This window comes from Vidua chalybeata, chromosome 1 (assembly GCF_026979565.1).
Source record: "Vidua chalybeata isolate OUT-0048 chromosome 1, bVidCha1 merged haplotype, whole genome shotgun sequence".
NCBI classification, from domain to species: domain Eukaryota; kingdom Metazoa; phylum Chordata; class Aves; order Passeriformes; family Viduidae; genus Vidua; species Vidua chalybeata.
In genome coordinates, this window is record NC_071530.1 from 87,777,514 (window position 1) to 87,794,698 (window position 17,185).

Here is a 17,185-nt window from a genome sequence, read left to right on the forward strand (position 1 = left end):
TTCTCTTCTTCCAGTATCAAGTCAGTACAGTACCTGGATAGGTTTCATGTTTGTTGTTTGCAGTGACTGGTAAAACACAGATGATAATGCAGCTGCTTAAACCCTGATCCATCCTTTGACCCAAGCTCGTTAGAAAATAAAGCTGAGAATTCTGGGATTATAAACTTAGAACCTACCCTTCCCAGGATGTCAATATTGCAGCTACATTTCCCCATTATTTTATTATATTATCCCAGAGATCTTGTGTTGCTTCATGGAAAAAACATTTACAAACTGACCAGAGAGCACTAAAAGAAACACTTATTTTCCAAATACGCACATTTTCTATCCACAGTGCAGGTTTTTGTCAAACTTCCTGTTCACACAGAGTGAACAGACAAAGAAAAAGATTAAAGATATGTCAATACCGTGTAACCACTATGCTGTAGTCTTTTAACCCTATCCTATTAATATATCTATTTAAATATGTAAATTTTTTTTAGATTTATTTCACCTGTAGATACTGGAGGTCCTTATATAAGGAAGAGAAGGAGAACTTACAGCTAAAACGTTTTGCTCTTGCAAATGAACCTAAATCTACAAAGCAACACAATGTGTGCACAGGACAGCAGAGACAAAAAATTTACAAGAAATACTTGCTTGCAAAACATTTTGAATACCATGAGTCTACTAACCATAAAAAGCACACTTTTCTTTACCAAAATTCATTGTTGTTTTAACTTGTGGGCAATCAAGTCACATGCATATCATAGAAGATGACACGGGACTCATTCAGAGGATGCAGCTTTATGTGTAAGAACCAAACGTGGCATCACTTGTTTCAGCCCCCAGTGTTGACATCTCTCCATGGGACTGCACCAGCAATACAGTTGTAATAGGTAACACAAACTACTGCAAAATATAAAAACCAACTTAAGTTATACTCACTGTAATTTGGGAAGCATCCATAAATTGCAGGCCAAAGTAATCCGTTTCTACAAGGTCCAAATGATACACAATCTGGTCAAACAACTCCTGTCCCTTTGCATTTTTCTGTAACAGAAAATAAAACGCTTTTTTTTAAACTGGTCAGTGTGGGGTTGTTTGGTGTGTTTCTTTTCAAGTTCAAACATGTGAGAAGAGATACACAAAGGAAAATAATATCAAAAGAGCAATTCTGTTTATTCTGAAGAATTGCAGGAACATTTATTTGTATTTTCCTCAGGAAAATGAGTGACATGCTGTTCTTGTCTGAAGCTAGTCCAACAGCATCAGATTTCACTCTCAAAGAAAGCTTTCAAAGTTCATCATAATTAAAAATGTACAAGAGAAAAGAAAGGCTTATGCCCTACAAGTGTCCTAAGTCACAGAGCCATCATTTTGTATCCCACGAAGTCAGATTCTTCAGGAAAAGCTTACTTAACACACTGCCTGAAATCTGCTGGCTATCAACAGCAACTGCAGTCATGCAGTGCCACACCACCACTGAAGCTGCAAAATACATTCTGGACAGCCTGAATACTCAAAGCACACTGTGAAGAAAATTAATGGGATTTGATAAGATTTCATTTATGCTGCCAACTGCCATCATATTTACAGCCTTTAAATGAAGAAACAAACAAGGGCCAAAAAAGCTGTAAATCTTACTTGGCATGCCATCTGAAACATGCAGACATGGAAATAAAAGTTAACAAAGAAAACCCCAACTATGGCCTACAGGTAAGGGTAGAAAACTTAGCAGATCTTAAAGGTAGGCTGCATTGGCCTGGGTACTTGTTCTGAGGTTAAGGCAAGAATTTAGACACTCAATCTTCAACACTAGAAAACTAAAATTTGAAGATTACAGATGGGCAGAAGGAAAAGGAAATAACAAACCAATTTTTCATGCAAATCCTGTTGAGTTACTTGGGGAAGAAAGTTTTCAAGTTCCTGAGCAAAAACACCCCTTGCCCAAAAATACATGAGAGGATCATAAATCTGAGTAAGAGACTAAAGCTACAGCTGTACTTTATACAGGGAAGTACTGAACAGGATCCACTTTTGTGACTGCTGTCCTTCTTACAACTTTAAGGATTTTTTTCTCCCAATTTTTATTTTTAAAAACTAACATATTACGCATTCCCACTTTACCCCAAAATGTAGCAAAATTCACAGTTAAGCATTCAGTTCCTTTAATTTGATCTTCTGTACAACGGCACCATCAATCATAACATGCAGAACTCCTGTTCAGGGTTCTAGGCTGTCTAAAATCAGTTTTCTTCAGCAACAGACAAGATGACGAGCTATACCTGTTTTTCCAAGAAAGTCAAGCAAGCTCAGGTATAGGTAGCAAATTTTATTTAAGTTGTATTTTTTAGGGTTTTTTGACTAACAAACCAGAAGCACAGAAATTGAATCATATCAAATTTCAAGAGCGGAATTAAAGCTTAATACCAACATTAAACTGTACTGTTTTATTATTTTGAGGGGGGCAAGAGGTGGATAATAGACATTATTAACCAAAGTTCAACATTCTGTTAAAGGCAGATGAGAATACAATGGCTTCTTAAAACAGTACATTGCTAAGAAGCCATCATCTTTACTTGTACAGTAATTGTTATAAACGGAACAAAAAGTATCCAGAACATATTTTCTCATATGGAATAAAACCAGCACTTGTTAAAAGAAGCCAAACCAAAGCTCAACAAAATTTAAACGGATTTTGCTTAAGTGAAGGAGGAGAAAACCCTCAAAAGCGATAAAAAGAGAAACAGCAGAACATGAAAAATTCAAAACGTAGGAAAAATGCACTTGATGCCCTACTCTGCTCATGGTTGCTTGCTTTATGGCATTAACTACCAGTATATGTTTATCTTCCACTGCCACACACCCAATAGAAACCACAGAGAGCACACTCCACCTTCTGTACCCAAGCAGTAGTTAATATGTAACATGTGTTACATGAAGAATAGCTCTGCACTGCACAGCTAGACCATAAAATGCAGTATTACATACACAGCTTACAGGAGATTGTAACATTTAACTTGTCACTAAATGAGCTTTCCCAGCAACTTGTGCCCCTTAAATGATAAAGCTGCCGCAGCCAGCAAACTGCTGACCCAAAACTTTCTTTGAGATGTTGCACTACAGGGGGAGATAAAAGCAACTGACTCCTTTCCTCTACTAACAGTAAAGGATTACCTGTTCTTTATTCTGCCTCATCACTGACTGATATTCCAGCAGGTCAGATTGTGGACTGATAAATTAATGTGCATTGAATGAAATGGGTGGAATAGTCAAAATAGAAAGCTTTTTCCTTAGGCATTACATATGCATGATAGTGGTCTCTAAAGCAAAAAATGTCTGTATTACAATAAAATTTTGATTTTCACTGTCTCTCTCTTCTCTCCTCCTTCTAGACAAAACAGTAGCTAAATAACATGTTTCCCCTTTCAAAATCTGGTACCACATAAAGACAAGAAAATTATTTGTACAGTAAAATTTTCATAGTAGATCTAATCATCTGGAATTTAATAAATCATACTCTGTTTACAGACCTTTGACTTGTGCTTATTTTCTGAAGACAGAGGTAAAAACCCCCAACCATAAACTAAAAATATTTTGCAGTCATACCTTGCTAGACAGATGGTTCAGAAGTATCAGATGTAAATGGCCTGCATAACTTATATCTCACAAAATGAAGAACATGGCAACAAACAGTATGCATACACTATTATATAGAATTACTATTTTGTTGGTATGGAAGTTACTATAATTGGGAACAGTGATGTAAGAAAAGTTGCAAAACATTGTGTTGACTTGGGTTTTTTTGTTTGTTTCTGTTGGGTATTTGTTTTTGTTGGTTTTTTTTTGTCTTTGCTTTCTGTTTTGGTAGGGTTTTCTTTTTGGTTTGTGAGTTTTTGTTTGGGTTTTTTGTTTTGTTTTGAAACATCAATCAAAGCACTGCCAGTTTCTGATGGAGTGTTCCTTGGAACTAAGGAGAACTTGTGTGAGCATCATGAAACCTCACAGGCAAGCACTGGGAGGGTGGGCATGAAATGTTCAGCTTACAAACAAAACTACACCTACAACCTAAGGCAAAACTGAATTAGCATGAGGCAGGTACTTGATGAAACACAAAAACTGAATTACACTTGTAGACTAGGAACCTCCCTAATAATGAGCAATCACTGAGAGAAAGGAAAAAAAAAGTTTCTCATGTCAATCGCCCCTGCTCCATCTAACAACAGTGCGAGTTTCGTCCACTGTTTCATTAAAGCCATTCGCAAATAAACCCCCATCTCATCTTCCTTGGGATCATGAATCGCATTCAGAGAGAATTCTTATGTTCAATGAGGACTCATTGCAAATCCTACAAGGACTCCAATTGGGATAAAGCACCTTGCACAACAACAGTGACAGTTGCATGGCCCACATTTCAAGTAGGCTACATTTTTGGCTGCCAGAGAGTTCCCAGTCTCACAGAATCTATGGAAATTCTTGTCAGCCAGAACATGACAAAACAAAGATTAACTTCTCTAATTAGAAACTCTTCCAGACTTGACATGGAAATAGACAAGAGATTTTAATGTGCTTCTGGTAGACATGAAGGAAAGGGATCAGCCAGGGATATTTTACACCAACTGGCCCTGCCTCAACAAGCTGATTAGTGTTGATTTTAGCTATTCCAGAGCTCTTTGAAAGATTTTTGCCAACGGGCATGAGAAGTAGACATACATACCAGAAAAGTCCAATTTTAGTGCAGATACAGTGCAAGGATGCCATTGATCACTCTCAGAGCACATACAAGCAAAGTTGGAGAGCTTCTGTCCATGTTTTCCCCAAACCCAAGTGGAGAGGCTGAAATTCTTGAGTCATATTAGAGAGAGCTCAGAGACTACAGGGCTACAAACAACAGATTTCAGAAATAGTTGAAGAACTGCTTGGGAAAATAACCTGTCAAACAGGCCGAGAGGTACATGAAATAGTCTGCCAGCTGACAAAATGACAACCAAAATTAAGGAAAATAAGCTATCGCCAAGAGAAAAGTCAAAGCCAATTAGCTTTCCAATCAAACCAATGCATCTCAAACTGAATAGTGAGTAGCAACAGCAATGGGTAGGTAGGGCAGGCTTTGTTTCTGTCTTGAAAGAAAGCACAAGATTGTGTATTCTGCAATGTGTTCAATATTTTTTGCAGAGTGGGCTGCTATGGTCTGATGGTCACTCACTCGAGGTCTGAGCTTCTAGTAAATTCTTAAAGGCACCTTTGTAGCTAGCAAGTCTCACCTCCACAGGCCTGATACTGCCCTGCTCTGATGGCACCAGCATTTCCTCTCCTTGGCACCTCCTGAAAACAAGAGTAGCTCAATATGTTCTGCTCAGTCCTCTTACACCTGAACTGTTACTAACTCAATTTTCAAACCTAAAGCTCATTTTCAAATGTAAGGCTTTATCTGTTGGCCATACTGCTTAGCAGTGAGAATTCACTTTGCCTTTTAGTAGTCACTGGCACTGCTGTCTCCAAGTGTTCCAGACAGGCTAAACATGCATAAAAGCCATCTGTGCTCCTAATTAGCCTTGACTCCTGGGGCTCAGTTATCATCTGTCCTTTAACTTGCTTTCTTCTGGATAGTCAAGCTCTCAGTTGCTCAAACACACTCAGCTGTACTGAAAGCCAGCAGTACTTCCATAATCTCAAGCACAAAAATGCAACTGTTCTACAATTCTTATAAATCCAGGGTATCTAACAGCTTCAGCCAAGTACATGTTGGAGGCCATGGCTGGGCTTGCAAAAGCTGCACTGAAAACCATGTTATCCATCCCAGTACTGCTGCTACAGGCAGTATTGTCAAAGTCAGTCACTTGTTTTCAAATTCCAGTGTGCACGCTGCCATCCAGAGAGGACACTCTGGAAGAGGGCACACTGCAAACCAGCCATGACCTTGGTGCCTGTCCCATCCTCCTCTGGTGGCCTAATGAGCACGTTCGCAAGAGTGGGGAAAGAGTTGCATTTTTTGTGCTTGAAATCATGCAAATACTACTTTATTTTCATAAAATCAGTGCTAACTGAAGAAAAGCAAATTATTTACTAACATATCATACTTCCACAAGGCTAGCTAACTTGCTCAAGCTGTAATGAAGATGTCATGTTATTTTCTTACCAGCCAAGCACTGACTTAAATTTTCAGTTCTGGCTACAAGCTCACTTGAAAATGTGACACTGTTCAAATAACCATTAGGCCTCTCACCCTGTCATGGCAATAACACCAGTACTGCTTCAGAGCCTGCTGCTGCATGCAAATGATGTTTAAATGTAGTACAGACCATAGAAACAAGTAGCTTTGCTGAATGTGCCCAGAAGAAAATGCAAGTGATGACGTGTGTGAACTTTTATCTGAAGGAGAACAAAATTAATTTTAGTTCCTTTGAGAAATTAGCTGAAAATAAGAGTTAAAATCCCCTTAACTTCCCCCTGCAGAAAAACCTCAAACCAACAAAAAATGCCAAATGCATACACACACCACCAAGCCCTCAGCCCTTCATCAGCAGACAGAAACATACCATTAATGGTATTTACTTATTATAACCTTGAAAGAACAAACATTTTGCTCCCAGTCATTTCTGTCAAGGCCCCAGACTAAAAAATTGCTATTTCCTGAGCAGAAGTGGCTTAGAAGCAAAGTTAAAGAACCCCTTGAAAAAATGACAAAACACCAAAGCAAAAAGAACCCCAAATTCCCATATATAATAAACCAAACCAACAAACCAAGCTGCTTCCTTCAAATTACTCTCTAAGCTTATGATAAGTCTCAAAAGCTAGGACTGTCACAAGTCACATCCCATCAAGGGGATAGAAGGAACCTCAGATAAGCACACAACCACTTAAGAACATTCTCTCTGTGGGCAGAATAGGCCAACAGTGAAAGCAAGCTGGCTTCCTGCAACCAAGATGCCAATGAGAATTTGTAGACAGTCATTAAGAAAAAAAAAAAATCCCCTAACAGTGGCTATAGTAAATCTCACTATTGCTGCACAGCAGCATTTCTTAACAGTAGCCAGACTTTCATCTCTCCACCAGCTACTGACAAGAAGAATCAGCATTCACTGGAGGAGAAGCCTGAACAAGGACAAATAAATAGATCACTGTATTTTATATGTACCAAGTCTCTACATAAACCCAAATGGCACTGGGCACTAGTCAGAGCACAGTACATTTACCCTGCTGTGACATTGTGTGTGACATTGGAAAAGTCTTTTGCACTGGCTTATACTTTATACCTGTTATATAAGGGCAGTCACTTGTCAAAAAAATAAAACAAATAAATTTTAAAAATGGCCCAAGAACAAAAAAGTAACAATAAAAACAAATAAAGCAAACAAAACCAAGAAACACAAACTACTAAGAACTAAGGGTGGGGAAAGATAATATGCTATTTTCAAGCTCTGCAATAGAAGGAAAGAAATTATTTTTCATTTATAAAAAGTACAAACTCATTAGGATGAATCAAAGATTGAACTGGCAGGACAGCATTTTAGAGAGCATACAGAGAACACAGCAGAAAGGGAATTACCTTAGATGCAAACAATCTCTAAAGAGTCCAAAGCCATGCCAGGAATCTCTCACTGGAGAGATTACTATGTACAGTAACACAAACATAAAGCAGATCCAGGAGAGTCAGGTGAGATTTGAAGGGAGAGTATAGGGTTTCCTTTGCCACTTCACACATCCCTGCTTCCAGTCACTTCCTTCCTCACCTCTCAATCACATTCTGTCTCTTTTCTCAACTGGACAAGTGAACCAAACTTATAAAATTATCCCAACAATGCTAACTTTTTCTGAAAGCTGGTTTTACACAGTTGTTTTTCAAACAGGCACTTTTGCTAGCTGAATTTTACAGTACAGCTGTTCAAAAACTGATTATAGTAGCATATCCAGAGGCTCAGAAGCCTGCTTTGTTGCTGAAAAATGGAGCAAGAAACTATCATGTCTCAAGACCTACATTATCTGGAAGGGATAATTTTACCACTTACTCAGTTTTTTTTCAGAGAAGATGGAGCTGTCCTAGGCTGGACACAGCTGGTTTCAGTCATCTCCACAGCAGACCCACTGACCAGTGGTGGGGAGGGGTACACAAGTTACAAGTGAGTCAGCTTTATCTTGACCCACAAGCCTTTAATTCCCATTTTTTCTCCGTATTTTCTACCCCCATCCTGCAGACTGAATGAGAGGCTGGGTAGGAGCCTGGCTGATGGCTGAAGCTAACCCACTGCAGTGGGGAAACCCTTATGCAGGGCAATTTCACATTTCCATCACTCATCTAAAGGGCATGCTGCCTTTGAAAAGCCTTTAATCTCTCCAAAAGTCACATGAAGGGCAGGCAGGTACTACATGGTGGGTGCCCTATATGTGCAATTACTATTGTCAACATTATGACCAGCAGTGACATTTTTATTTTATTGGACTCATATGAGGGTGAGGTTCTGCTCATTGTCCCTATCACCCACATGTACTACTGGCAACACAGACCTCTTCCCAAGAGAAAAGCATTGTCAGCACTTCTAAATGGGATCCTCAGGCAACAGATAAAAGCAACCATCAGCTACAGAACAAAGCAGTAAAAAAAAGATCCTTACTTGCAACTTTATGTTCTGGAAGTCAGTCTGGACTCCTGTTATTTCAGGAACAGACAGGTTACCCCATCACAATTATATATTCAGAGGTACAATTAAAAAAAGGGTTACTTGTATGAAAAGAAGTTTCTTTTTCACCCCTAGAATGCCAGCTCCCTCTCCTGACCCACTTGAAATATTACATGCCACTCAAACACAAAGTGGAGGAAACACGAAGTAGCTAGGATAAGGAGAACAAAAACCTATACTGAGACTTCTTAACCAACATGATTTCACTCCAAATAAAATTCACAGTTCTGCATTCTCAGAGGAAGAGGTATTATTTAAACTATGGGCATTGAAGTGGAAGCCAACTCTTTGAGTCAATACCATCAAACACAACACAATATTATGTTTTATGTTTCCCTTGCCCATTGCCCTCCTGCACAAATCATGATGGGATTGTGGTGCCATTTTTCTGGAGAGCTAGAGAAAATTCTAGGTTATGAATTTAAACTGTATTTGTGAAATAACATGGAACCGGCATGAGATGACATTAAAAAGAACAAGGAGAAATAGGCAAGTGCTATCAGAAGAGACTCCCGGGAGAGTTTAGCAAAGACTCTGCACTTCCTTATGCTAATGCAGTACCAAAGTTTCAAATGGCATATTTGCTTTCTTATACACCTGCATTTGAATGCTCCAGGAGTAGAAATAGTTTTAAAGAGATGCAACTGTACAACCAATTTTCCATATAGACACATCCTTTATATATATTTCACATGTACAGGTGCCTGACTAAACTATTTCTAATTTTTTTAACTTGTTTTTAAATAGAACACATTTATGACTGTCTACAATAAAGCAGTTTACCTATAAGGCTCTACTGGCAACCTTGCTTCAGCATAAATGTAGTTCAGACCAGCAGCAATGGCCAGTCAGACACACAAGCAAAACAAATAGTTGTACTTGACATAAATTAAGGCTGCAGGGCTCCCATTCTCCCAACCAGACAAGTCACAGGTTCTGTTCCTGACTCCTACCCAAGAGGTTTGGGTATCTGTCAGGGCATCTGAATGCCTTGTAAAGAACTGGCTACAGGGGCAAGTTACATCAGTTAAACATCACTATTAATTCAAGTTAAGTGCTTTTAAATCCCCTCCCCACACAAACAGACCACACAGCACAGCCTGGCTTGGGCCTCATATGCCAAAAGCTGCTTCCTAACACTGGTATCCAAGCAAGGAGGAGGCCACCAAGCAGGGCTGTGGCTGGAAGGCAAAACCTAGGACAGCTACTCTAGGAACTGGTATCTTACACAATGCCTTAAAGATTGTCACTTTTGGGTGCATAGAAGAGAATCCCCACCACCACCTGCTGACCTGTAAAAGCAAAAAGGAGCAGATTCCTTTAGCAGTACCACATCATGTATGCTGTATGAATTTACTTTCATGTCTGGATAAAACAAAAAGTTCCTTAGAACCACTCCTCTCCTCCAGCATAAACTTGCACACTGTTAATGCTCACGTAATTCACAGTCAATTATTTCTATGTCTTTTTTTAAACTTAAATAACATATACTATTTTTCATAGCACAAAATTAATTCCACATGCATGCTAACATTAGAATTAATTACGTATATTAATTACCCTATAATGTGCTAAACCTTCCATATAAATCATATTTATTATTAATCACCCTGACAGTTACAGCCAGTAAAAGAAGTTCAAAGATGTGAAACAGAAGCAGTGACCAAAAAGGGAGTCTGAAACTTGAGGATGAAGCTCTAATGTGGTCTTTTCCTCAGAAGCTCTATGGATTTAAAAATGCAAAGAAACCCTTTTTAAAGTTGTTTATTCAGACAGTCAACTGACTTCAGTACTCTTCACTCTTTGTTCTTTCATACACTAAGTCATAGTCTTATCCAAAGAATCAACTCCAATTATTTGCTTCTCTCTGAAGAGACCCAGAAATCCAGAGATTCAGAAAAATCAGTAAACCCTCTTAAATTGCAGGTCTATAATCAGCAGGTTTAAAAACAGAGGAAGACCAGGGAAGTTTGCCAGTAAAAGTATTTCATTTAGTGGACAGCCAGGAAGACAATTATTTTTAAACACAAACATAATTAGACAAGTATATGCAATTAAAGACAATCACTACAAATTACATTTACTTTCAAGAAAGAATATGCAAGATGAAAAGCCATGTGGTTCTTATTCACAAAACTTCATTAGAACAATTCTAAAAAAGAATAAACAGCAGTTCAAGTTAATAGAAAACACCTCTCTCAGATGATGCTACTGCTCAGTTAAAACCAATGGCAGACCTAGGTTTGTTATATCAAAGTTTAGCACTCTAATATTCTCACTGCTGCCAAGGAACTCCATGACAAGATAAATTCTCATCATACTATGGTATTTAACTTCTTGCTCTCTTATAAATATTCAGATCTGAAGGACAAGTGAACACCTTATCGTACTGAAATAGGCATGGCAGCACAACGTTCTGTTTATCCTCATTCTAAAACATGAACAAGGACTCGTGTCTGGGGTTTTTTACTAAATAAACTTAGGAGTTCTGAGTGTTAATATGAGGAGCAGAAACACTGGGTTTTATCCAAAAATGGATTTGTTACTATTTCATGCCAACCAACAATCATCCAATTGTATAAGGTAGGAGGCTGAAAAGATAAAAGCTCTCATTATTAACAACCACTCCAAATTGGCCAGTCACACATGGCTGAACTGCTACCACCTCAGTTGTTTAAAATAACAATTTGATTTTTAAGTGAAACTTTTAATATTTTTTATTTCAGGGAAAAAAATGTCACTAAGGCCTTATAGCATGAATGCATCAAAGTCCATATCCTAAAATCACTGCGACACAAAGCCACTTCACAGAATATGTTTTAGTTGGAGGGATAATGAACTGCTTAAAAATGAAGCAACTCTTTGATGGCTCCAGCAAAGACTGTACCACCAGTTCTTTGCAGACAATAACAAAAACCTTCATTTATAAAGCAAACAAAATTGGTAACAGTCCCTTTGTCTCAGAAGAATTTTATTTCACAATGAAAGTGAATGCAAGAGCAGAGAACTCCCACAAACTTGCAATACTTCAATTAAATATCCAACAGAACTTAATCAGCATTAATATCAAACATTCCTGTGGTCTGAAAAGTCACTAAGTCACTGGAGGATCATATTTTGCTGCCCTAATTCTGTTTTCTACCACTAATCATAGAATTATAGCTTACCAGGTTGAAAGGGACCTCAAGGGTCATCTGGTCCAACCTTCCTTGGCAAAAGCACATTCTAGACAAGATGGCCCAGTACCCTGTCCAGGTCAATCTTAAAAGTGTCCAATGTTGGGGAATCCGTCACTGTCCTGGAGACATTATTAATACGAACGATCTTTCTCATTACCAGACTTACAGACTTGGACAGAGTCAAGAGCAAACTCAGGTTCTTCTGTTGGAGCAAGGTTCTGCAAGCCAAACTCTGGCTGTAGGGACAACTTCGCTGCCTGACAGCTTTTAGATGACACCAGCAATTCAGATGAATTCAAAGTCATACGTATGTAGCCAGCAGAGCCTTTAAGGGCAAACAAATACAACACCACACTGATGATGCAGGAAGAACACGTGTCAACTCACTTGTTCAGCTGTGCTGATTCTGAAAGAGACAGCATGTCGTGAAGTTTATTCAGGCTGAGCAACAAAGAACATATGACTGTTGATACAGCCAGAGAGTCTGTGGACTAAGGGAGAGTAATCTTTCATCTCCCTGTATTGAAAATACCATATGCTGGGGGAAAACAAACCATTTAGATGAAGAGAGTGATAAGCTGAATGCTCACTCACCAACCACACACACTGAAGATCTTTAATTATGCCTTTTCATCATCTTGGATGAGACCAACAAAAGTTGTTTATCTCGATTGTTGGGTTTTCAGCATGGTCTCCCACAACATCCCCACATCCACACTGGGGCACTACAGTCTAGATAGGTTGGTTATTGATGTCTAGAGCATTGGTCTCCAAGGGAAGTGGGTAGTAGTTTCAACACTACCTGGAGACAGGTAATGGGAATTCCCTTAGGCATCTATCCTTGAACCTATCCTGTTCAACACCTGCATCTACCATATGGAGGAAGAGATGGAACACATCACTTTTCAGAAGACACCAAGCTAGGGTGTGCAGGTGACCCACGTGAAGGCAGTAGACAGGGACACTGCCAAGCCAGAGATCAGGGAGGAGCTGTAACAGTGTTACAAGGCTGGGTGAAATATCCTATCAGGTTGACAAAAGTACAGAAAGATCACTACTGTGATAGGCAAAACAAATTCAGCTTGAAGAAGATTAACTTAGCTCACTGCCAATTAATAACAGCAGGATAGTGAGACATAAAACCAGAACTAAACAAACTTTTCCCCCCACGCTCAACTTCACTCCAGACTCTTCTACCTCCTCACTCACTGAGTGGCACTAGGGAAAATGGGTAGTGTCTCTTCACTGCTGCTTCCTCCTCTTCCACTGCTCCTTCCTTCCTCCGTTTCAGGATAGGATCCAATCCCATGGGACACAGCTTCTCACAGTCTACAGCTCTTCAGGACTGGCTCCAGCATGGAATCATTCCACAGAGCAGAGTCTTTCAGGAACAGACTGCTCCAGCGTGTCCCCCAGCCTGCTCCAGCATGGGCTCCTTTCTCCATAGGGGCACAGACTCCTTTGGACATCCATCTGCTCCTGCTTTGGATCCTCCATGGACTGAAGGTAGATCTCTGCTCCCCTGTGGGCCTCCATGGGCTGCAAGAGGGCCATGGGCCTGCCTCAACCTGCTCTTCACCACAGGCTGCAAGGGAATTTGTGCTTTGGCATCTGAAACACCTCCTGTCCCTCCTCCTCCAGTGACCTTGCTGTCTGCAGTGCTGTTTATTTCACAGTTTTCTCGCTCCTCTCACAGCTGCTGTGCGGGGCTTTTTTCACCTTTTTAAATATGTTATCACAGAGGTGGTCCAACATTGCTGATGGACACAGATCTAGCCAGTGGCAACTCTGTCTTGAAACTTGCTGGAACTGGTTCCATCTGACAATGAGACTAGCTCCTGAATCTTCCCACAGAAGCCATCCCTGCTAGACAAATCCAATACATATGTTTACACCCTTCTGCAGACTCCACTGTCTTGACCTTAGTATGCACACTTCTCATACATCACATACAGATTACTGGGCCATCAGTATGAAATTCAAAATAGCCAGGCTTCCAGGGGGAGGGTAGAGAGTCTTGCTGTACTAGCTCAAGACAAGGTTATCTTAGATCTGCCATACTCATCGTTACTGAAAGGCAATACTCTCTCTACTGACAATGTCACTGAACTCAGGTCCTCAACAAGGCTTAAAAACTCTCTCAGTCTCTGAGAACTAGGCTGTCTCCTTTGTCTGTCTCTCTCATCTTCCCTCCCCACTCCTAACTTTCAGAGGAGGAAATGATTCCACACTTGTTATTCAATAACTCTGGACATTGAATTAAAAGCCCGCCTTTTTACAGATGTAATATATTTACTGATACAAACACAGTCGACCAACAAAATGCAGCTTTTTTCGATGTGAGAGCACTCTCTCTGCTCAGACATTCCATGCAAAGGGAAGTGCCAAGACTCTATGGGCCACAGGGAGTCAGCGAGGAGCGAGCACCTGCCTGCAAGCAACGCCAAATGCTTTCCAGCTTCATTTTCACAACATCCAGGGGCTGTGAAATCTCATGTGTTGGAAACCGTCCTTCAGCCCGAGCTATTCTCTCACTCCCAGTGAATTCATTTTCCCCAGTGAATCATGAAGACACAAAATTTACAAACTACAATATGACAAATATTTAACAGTTTGAAACATTTTTAAAGCCTTATGTTATTTTAAATGTAAACATAGGTTTAGATTTATTATCTCCCAAACCATGTGAGTCATAGATGTTCCCACTTCCCCTCCCCAATTTAAGCTTCCTGCAAATGAACAGACATAAGATTGACAGTTTGTTGGTAACAAGCCTTTCCTGACGTTGTGTGTAACTTGTATTGAATTAATGCCATTTTGTTTACATGCAGCATTTAGAAGCAAAGCATTTTCTCAAGTTATGTTCCAGTTGTCTTCTAGTTTTCATCACTGTTAAATCTGCTGGTTGTTTTGAATTTTCATTATAAACCATGATCTAGGGTTAGTATTAAACTGTAAGATTGGCTTGAAGCACAAGGGTAAGGGTAGACAGCAAACTCAAGCAATTGTCTTTGTTATTCTGCTCTGAAGCACTCAGCTAAGTACAACTGCATGAAAAATGGAAACCTAACTACTCAAAACAAGCATTTTTTTTTAAAAAAATCCATTTGCATAATACACCTGGTTCCCAGGACACAAGATCAAGCAACAATTTTCAGAAATATACATGTCTAACCAATTTGCTTTAAACCAACACAGTCAATGCTTAAAACATCATCTTCTAGAGAGTCACCAGTTGTCTTCAAGACCCTGGAAGGAATACACAGATGAAGGAATGAGTTACAGCTTGTTTACCATCTGCAGACAGGCAGATGCTTTCATGATCAGTAAGGTAACTTGACACTCCACTTCCCTCATGAAGAGGTTGTGCCACAAGCAATTTGTTCTGGAGTAACTTCTGCACTTCAGTAAGCTCAGCACCCATTTCAGAATAGGAAGTCTGCAAGGTAACCACAGCAGAAAAGCTCTGCTAGAACTACTATGGCTAAATTTCTTATGGTGTTAAGTCTTAATTCTAAAAACTAGGTTAAACACATATCATTTTCAACTGCAGAGTGAGACTGACTCAGCAAGGACTAAAAAGGGCTTAAAAGGCAAACCAAAGACATTGCTTAAAATAAAATAAAAAAAAAAAACAACCAAACAACTACAAGTAGTTTTGAACATATCCCATCAAGATGTGTAAGAACTCAGAGTAGTATGTACTTAGCAGTGTTTTTCACTCATATTATTTGCATCATCCTTAGGCATGAGGATTTACAAAAATTGCAAACATCTGCTTCCCTTTGGACGATAACAGCAGGTATGCTGCACTATTTACAAAGCTTCACAAGGAAGCCAGAACTGCCTTATTTACATGTCAGAACAAGCTGGTGCACATGTAACACTACATAATGGAGCAGACATCACATACCATACTTTTATCATGCACTAAAATCACATCTTAATTTTTCTCAACAGCTTTAGATGGCACCTGTATTTTTGTACTTCATAGCAGCCCAGCTATAGATCCTGTATTCTTTTTGCAGCATCTCTATAAACAGAAGAAATCTTATTTTGATTTTTCAGATAGGGTAGGGGTTAGTGAAGTCAAGTAATATTTTCTTCATATTATATCACAATATTAATACAAAAGCAGGGTTTTTTTTCTGTATTGAACATGGTAGGCAGATCAGTTAGCTGACAGAGAAAGCATGCAATACCAGGAGTGCACATCTAACATCTTGTAGGTTACTGATGCAGAAACCAAAGAAAGTCATTGCAGTGGAGTAGAGTTCGAGAAAGACTTGGACTGAAAAAAGTGAAGGCTGCAACTATGTGTAGCATTGAAGAGTCAAGAGAAGACAGCAATAAAATGGAAAAGAGGGGAACAATAACCACAGAAGCAAATGTAAATTTTGAAATGTATGAGGTACAATTGAAAACTTCAACCTTGAGAAGAGGCAATATGGAAGAAGACAGGAGACCAGCTGGTGATCATCTACTAGCCTGGAACCCATAGAGATTACCAGCATTAATACAACAACAAACACCATTCTCTTTTAGATGGTATACATACTGAACCTTACAAGACCAGTTTAAGGTCTTGTATGACCCTGCATGACCCTGCAATGCCCAGCACAACCCTGCCTTAATTATGCCTGGTTGGGCACCATTAACAAGATCTAGAATGCTCATCTTTAGGACTTGCACAGCTACAAGACTTGTAAGGAGACATTCTGTTTACTTTTTGCCCAACACAGCTATTTTAAGTTCAAGCTACAAATGTAAATATTGAAACTGGAGGGCCCAGAGGGGGAAGTGGATGGCATTAGAAAAGTTAAGCAGAAAAGATAATTACAAACAATTTTTCCAAAACCAACAAAATTATTGCATGTGTAAATAATTGCACTGGAGAACTGACTGCAATGCAAGAATCAAGACACAGGAGGGAAAAGAGTTGGGCAATTAGTTGGCAGAAGGCCCTGCATCAACAGCCTAGGATTGCCCAAGCAACACATTGCCCAGACAAACAGCTCCAGAAATTGTGCAACAAACTCTGAAGTGCCACTGCCTCAAATTAGGAGAAAGGAAGCACAGCTCTCACACAACCCACTACTATGCTACTGCTTTCAAACACAAGTCATGAGCAACTCACTCAGATATTATGCTTCCAGTTCACCACATGTGCCCACTACAGAAGAGCTAGACTTAAATATTATTTTAAAATTACTGCCAGTTCCAGACAACATTATCAAGTGTAGAGCTATGGCATCCTAGTTCTTAAAGGTAATAATTAAGCAGCAACCATGATGAAGGTAGAGGGATAATCAGTGTTGTCCTAGTGAGAACAGAGGATTATTTCAC

The 17,185-nt window shown here is 39.4% G+C and overlaps 1 protein-coding gene across 3 annotated transcripts in view; it reads right to left on the reverse strand.

Annotated features, from left to right (window-relative positions):
• The window catches only part of EPB41L4B (erythrocyte membrane protein band 4.1 like 4B), a 164,099-nt gene that overhangs the window by 111,929 nt on the left and 34,985 nt on the right, over positions 1-17,185 (reverse strand). For all 3 annotated transcript variants that reach the window (XM_053958232.1, XM_053958223.1, XM_053958242.1), the window contains exon 2: positions 928-1,032. In XM_053958232.1, coding sequence (XP_053814207.1) covers positions 928-1,032 — 105 coding nt within the window. The remainder of the gene's footprint in view (positions 1-927; positions 1,033-17,185) is intronic.